General features: G+C 38.4%; 1 protein-coding gene across 1 annotated transcript; it reads right to left on the minus strand.

Moving 5' to 3' along the window:
* Positions 1-1,402: 1,402 nt before the first annotated feature.
* Positions 1,403-5,340, minus strand: LOC117339458 (uncharacterized protein K02A2.6-like). The gene is made up of 2 exons (XM_033901083.1): positions 3,635-5,340; positions 1,403-3,548 (listed from the first exon to the last, which is right to left on the minus strand). Exons 1-2 carry the CDS (start codon positions 5,338-5,340, stop codon positions 1,403-1,405), a joined length of 3,852 nt encoding a protein of 1,283 aa, XP_033756974.1.
* Positions 5,341-6,355: the final 1,015 nt, after the last annotated feature.

The raw sequence follows: 6,355 nt of genomic DNA on the forward strand, positions 1-6,355 counted from the left end.
TAGACAACACCATAACCTTTTGATGGCATGTTTGACCACTATTTTGACTAGCATGACATTTGACCATGGCTGTCCCCGTTGAAATTCCAATGCCGTTTCTCTGTGTTTGGGTCCTTTTTGACATAACTAGATCCCCACGTGCCATTGTCGTGCCTCTTAATTAACCTGCCTATCCCCCATTGTATTGTTGAAATGTTCAATAATGTTTCTCTGACAAACCTACCTTTTTATGTTAAGACCCCTTTTTATTTACTTTATTCGTTCGGATAGTGGATCACTGGATCCTCTGGTGCGATATTGGCCGTTTTAAAATTGAATGATTTAGGCGATGAAGTGTAGGCGCCATGTACGAGTTGAAGGAAAACAGCAGTTCACTCACGGCACATTATCACAATAGAGCATTTACTGATAGTTTGTAGCACATTCAATCTCAAAGTTATTATTTTGTGATTCCAAAGTCGATATATCCATAATAGCTGTCGTATATATAGAGGTTTCACTATACAATTACTGCATTTTGTGGAGGTGTACACGATGTCATAACACCACACCGTATTCCTGGTACAAGTCACTTTATTATACGTCGATCATGGTCATACAAACGCTTAGTATACAAACATGTGAGTGACTTCCGTTATACTAATTGACCTACAGTATGGACAATAGCGACAATTACGGACTGGTAAAATACATACATGACATCCTCCCGTTTTTACATTTGATATTAAGTATATTACCATAACATGTAACATAGCTGAATGTACAAGATAAACATTATTATTATAATATAACTGTCAATTCAACTCAAATACAGTTGATCTTTATATGTTATGATGTCATGCATTAAATTGTACTATTAAATCATTTCAAAATTGAACTTCTTAATTGTTGTCTGTTATATTCAAGATGTTATATAATTAATTGATATATATATGAATACCAATAACATTTGTAGGTGTTGTATAACTGTCCAATTATCAGCAGTTCATAAATGACCAATTATTATTATGAATTCTTAACACATGATAAATGAATCCAAATAATGTTCATCCGGATTATTTTTTTCAGTTATTATAGTCAAGTCTGATCCTCTCTCCCTCTTTCATGAATGGAATTGAAGAATGGCAATCGAGCGGATATAATTTTTTTGAAGTAATTCTTCAGCGACACAATCTTTTAAGCAAATAAAAATTAATAAAAATTAATAAAACTGCGAATAACACATTTATGCATATTTTGCACAATTTAAAGAATATAATGTGACACATAATTCTCACAACACTTCAAATGCACATTTCACTGATTTTGTTTCATTTCTTTCCTGTGTGCATTTTCTCTTTTCATATAATTTTACTATTTTCACAGAATTTTCACCAATTTTCACTAAATTTTCACAAAACTTTTACTGGAATTTCTTTGGTAATTTTACACTGCGGCCAAATCTTGTTGCTATTGGTTCTTTTACATAATCTTTAGACTTTTCCTTCCTGGGAACTCTATCTACAGGTATGTTGACCGATCGCGACACGGTTTCATTGTTTTCAGGAAACGACGCACGTCTTGGTTTGATATCCTTTCGGTTCCTCCTGCATTTCTTTCCTTTTCTAGTTTCGACAATGTAAGATCTTGGATTTGAATGTTTCGCAACAACTTTGGCCGGTATCCATTTTTCATTCTTCTGAAACATGACAGTTTCACCGTTGTCCAAGGGAGGTAATTCTTTACCTGCATGCTGATCATAGTACATTTTGGCTTTTTCCTTTCTGATTTTCAGTCTCATCTTGATATCAGATGTTGGAATTTTATCAGGTGACAACAGTGGAGCTGTTGTTGATATATCTGTTTTTAATCTTCGACCAAAAAACATTTGAGCTGGTGAAAGTCCTAGATCTTCAATGACTGTGTTTCTATAAGCTAACAAGCCTTTATATGGATCCTCAGATTTTTTAAATATGTTTTTCACTGTCTGCACAGTTCTTTCAGCTTGTCCGTTCGCCTGCGGATATCTGGGACTTGATGTTGTATGTTCGAATCCATATGTCTTTGAGAATTTCTTGAACTCCTCATTAGCAAACTGTGGACCGTTGTCTGTAATGAGCTTGTCAGGGATGCCATATCTCGACATTTGGCTTTTGAGATATAACATAGTGTTCTTGCTACTCATATTGTCTAATTTGGACAACTCCGGCCACTTTGAATAATGGTCAATCGTGACCAAATAGTTATGTCCTTGAAATTCAAATATGTCAGCGGAAATAACAGACCATGGCCTGTTCGGATTTTCCGTCATTAATAATGGCTCCTTTGGATTTTTTCTAGAGTTAGTGGCACATGTTGAACATTTTGACACTGTGTCCTCTATTTCAGAACTCATCCCCGGCCAGTACAGTAGTTCGCGTGCCCGCGATTTGCATTTTACGATTCCAAGGTGTGAACTATGGATTGTTTTGAGCATTTCACGACGTAATGTTTTGAGAACAATGATAGTATGGCTCTTGAACAGTAGGCCATCTATACATGATAGCTCGTCTCTGAATGGCCAATAATGATGAGCTGTCTCTGGTATTTCATGTTTGTTCTCTGGCCATCCATTGATGATAATTTCTCTGAGCTGTGACAATGCTTCATCTTTTGAGGTCTCGCGTTTGAACTCTTGATATTTCTCTGGTGAAATTGGTAAGTATGACACAATCTGGTTTACTTCAATATCAATATCTGGAACAAGGTTCTCTCTGGTCTCCTTTAGGTAGCTCCGACTCAATGCATCGGCAAGATACATGGTCTTCCCTGGCTTATACACAACATTCAGAGTACATTTCTGTAATGTCAACAACAGTCTCTGTAGTCTTGGTGGAGCACGGTTGAGTGGTTTTCGGAATATCGCTTGTAACGGTTTGTGATCCGATTCGATTGTGACCTCTCGACCAAATATAAATTGGTGATATTTTGTACATCCAAATACTATTGCCAATGTTTCTTTTTCTATTTGCGCGTAACTCTGTTGTGTTTCTGTTAACGCACGCGAGGCATAGGCAATCGGCTGTCCATCTTGGATCAATGCTGCTCCAAGTCCTGTAGAACTAGCATCAACAGTTAGCGTTATCTCTTTACATGGATCATAGTATCGGAGAACTGGTGCTTCAGTCACAAGTTGTTTCAATCTCTGGAAACTATCCTCTTGTTCCTTTTCCCAAATCCACTCGGTGTCTTTTACTAGTAGTTTCCGAAGTGGTGAACTTTCCTCCGAGAGGTTAGGTAGGAATTTACCAAGATATGTAACAAATCCTAGGAATGTTTGAAGTTCTTTCTTGTTTTCAGGTTGACACATTTCTTTGACCGCCCGGACTTTCTCGTCATCTGGTTTTACACCTCGATCTGTCAGTTTATGTCCGACGTAACTTAGCTCGGTTTGACGGAATCGGCACTTATCTGGGCTCAATTTCAAATTGTATTCTCGTACTCGGTCAAGAACTTTTTTCAAAGGTTCATCATGTTGTTCAATGTTTTCACCCCATATCAACACATCATCGACGATTGCATCACAGAGGCTAGGTCATTTACCATTTCTGAAATGGCTCTCTGGTACACTTCTGGCGCTGATTTTATAACAAATGGTAATCTTCTGAAACTGTACCTCCCAAATGGGCTGTTGAAAGTGCAAAGTTTACTACTCTCCTCATCAAGTTTCAGTTGCCAAAAACCAGAAGTAGCATCGAGTTTTGTGAACACTTTGGCTTGAGGTATGTTCGCGATAACATCCTCTACAGTTTTCATCGGAAAATGTTCTCTCAATATGGCGCTGTTTAAGTTCTTTGGGTCTATACAAATCCGTATCTTTCCGTTAGGTTTTACTACAGTCACCATAGAATTAACCCATTGTGTAGGGTCTTCCTGTTTCACGATTACACCTTCCTGTTCCATACGGTCCAACTCCTTTTTTATTCTGTCCTTGAGTGCAAACGGAACTTTACGTGGCGCGTCAACAACTGGTGTAACGGTACTATCGGTCTTGATTGTGTGAGTGCCTGGCATACACCCTAAACCTTTGAATATATCTCCATAATCATGCTTAATATCATCTGGGATAGACGTTTCCCTGATTTCATTCACCTGCGACGGTTGTTTTCTCTGTACTAATCCCATCTTTGAGCAGGTTTGAGCTCCCAATATAGCTTTAATATTTCCTCGGACAACCTCAAATGTCTGATGATAAATTTTATCATTCACTGTGCATGGTAATGTTATTTTACCTTCAGATTTTATCTGATGTCCTGAGTATGACCTCAATGTAGATTGTGGTTGTTTCACTTCACAGGTTTTTGATATCTTGTTGACAAAGTTGTACGGAATTATGTTGCACTGTGCACCTATGTCTAATTGGAATGTGATATTCTGTCCACACACATCCATATTTTCTGACCAATCGTCTGAAGTTACATTGTTTATTTCAATGTGTCCGACAAAGAGTTCGTCTGATGATGCCTCACTGTTGTCCGTGTCATAATAGACTGCGGCTTCCTCGACAGCGTGTACTTTTTTCAATTTAGTTCTACACATACTAGAGAAATGATCTTTCCCTTTACACTTGTTGCACGTTTTTCCTTTTGCTGGGCATTTATGTGGGGTCGACCTCATGACATAACCACATCTTGAACATTTCGACTCTTGCTCTGAAGGTGTGCGAGTGTTTTTACGCGAGGGCTGAACATGTGTTGTATTGCCTCTTTTATTTTGTTTACTTCCAAAGTTCTTTCCTTGTATGGCGTTGACTTCAGTTGTAGAGCTAACACACGACATAGTTTTAGCTTGATTGTGTGATACTTGGTATGTTCTCACAACATCTATAGCCTTGGCTAATGTCAAATCAGATCCTATGTTGATCAATTTCTCGCGAATTTTGGGGTTTCTGATTCCTATCACAATTCTATCTCTCACCATTTCTTCTCGCATTTCATTGGTATATTGACAGTCTTTCACTTTAATCTGTATATCTGTCATAAATTGTTCAAAGGGCTCGTCATTGCCTTGCATTCTTGTTTGAAATTTATATCTGTTATATATTACGTTTGACCTGGGCTTTACATATGCCTCAAAGTTTGTGTAGTACGAGGTTAACTTTTTTGCATCATCATCTGATAGGTTCCACGTTGAATAGATACTTCGACCTTTCTCTCCAACCCATATCATCAGGTAACTACATTTTTCAAGTTCGCTTTTACCTTTTAGTGGTCCAGTCAACATGAACTCCACGTGTTGCTTGAATGTTTTCCATTCCGTTTCCAAGTCTTCGGAATTCCAGTCCATCCTTGGGACTTCGCCAGCCAAATTAAACATAGCCATGTTAAAGCCGTTTTTAAGGACAATTCTGGGCTATTTGATATGCATTTGCTGGTATCTGGGCGACGATGTTCTTGGATTCTGACACCATGTCATAACACCACACCGTATTCCTGGTACAAGTCACTTTATTATACGTCGATCATGGTCATACAAACGCTTAGCATAGTAGGACAGTATTGCTATAGTATACAAACATGTGAGTGACTTCCGTTATACTAATTGACCTACAGTATGGACAATAGCGACAATTACCGACTGGTAAAATACATACATGACACACGAGACTATACGGACCTGGTCAAGAGTTTGTTCATCGAGGCCGCAGGCCGAGATGAACAAACTCTTGACCAGGTCCGTATAGTCTCGTGTACACCGAACACAAAAGGCAATAACTGTTTTGTAATATGGCCAACTAAAATGAATGAAAAATATCCCAAGGCTCGATCCATTCCACATCATGTTCACTAATGTTTTCAAAGTCGGCATGCAGACTGACCTTTGGAACTTAAATATGGCCGGAATAGTCTTGTTGCTCCTGAAGTATTCTTCCGGATGTTCAACAAGTCTTTTTTCTTCAAAATATCTTGTAATTCCTCTTCGTTTATTGTAGCGAAACGTTGTGGGGGTAGCTCGTCAGCAATATTGTAAACAAAGTAATGCCGAACAATCGTTTGTTTCCAGCCTTCGGATTGGCTGTTGTCCAAAGTAACACGTTGCGTGATTGGAGGCAAATATTGCCGACCTGTTCGTGCTATAAATAGCACGAACAGGTCGGCAATGCCTGGGGAATTTCCCATCTGAGCTATATTTAGCACGAACAGGTCTACCCACTGATGGGTACTTGTGCGGGAAACAGGAAATTGGCAAATGATAATTATGAAAACATTCCCGCCATATTACAAAACGAGTGGTTGTCGGATATGGAATTTCTTTCACACTCGTAAGTTATTTTTTAAAAGTTGCAAAAGACACGAGCTTTAGCGAGTGTCTTTTGCAACTTTTAAAAAATAACTTA

This window comes from Pecten maximus, chromosome 1, assembly GCF_902652985.1.
Source record: "Pecten maximus chromosome 1, xPecMax1.1, whole genome shotgun sequence".
NCBI classification, from domain to species: domain Eukaryota; kingdom Metazoa; phylum Mollusca; class Bivalvia; order Pectinida; family Pectinidae; genus Pecten; species Pecten maximus.

Excerpts from the sequence above, each read along its gene's own strand:
- LOC117339458 (XM_033901083.1), bottom strand. The coding sequence starts at position 5,340 with ATGGCTATGTTTAATTTGGCTGGCGAAGTCCCAAGGATGGACTGGAAT. Across the intron at positions 3,549-3,634 it reads TTCAACAGCCCATTTGGGAG|CCTCTGTGATGCAATCGTCG; the intron begins GTACAGTTTCAG and ends TAAATGACCTAG.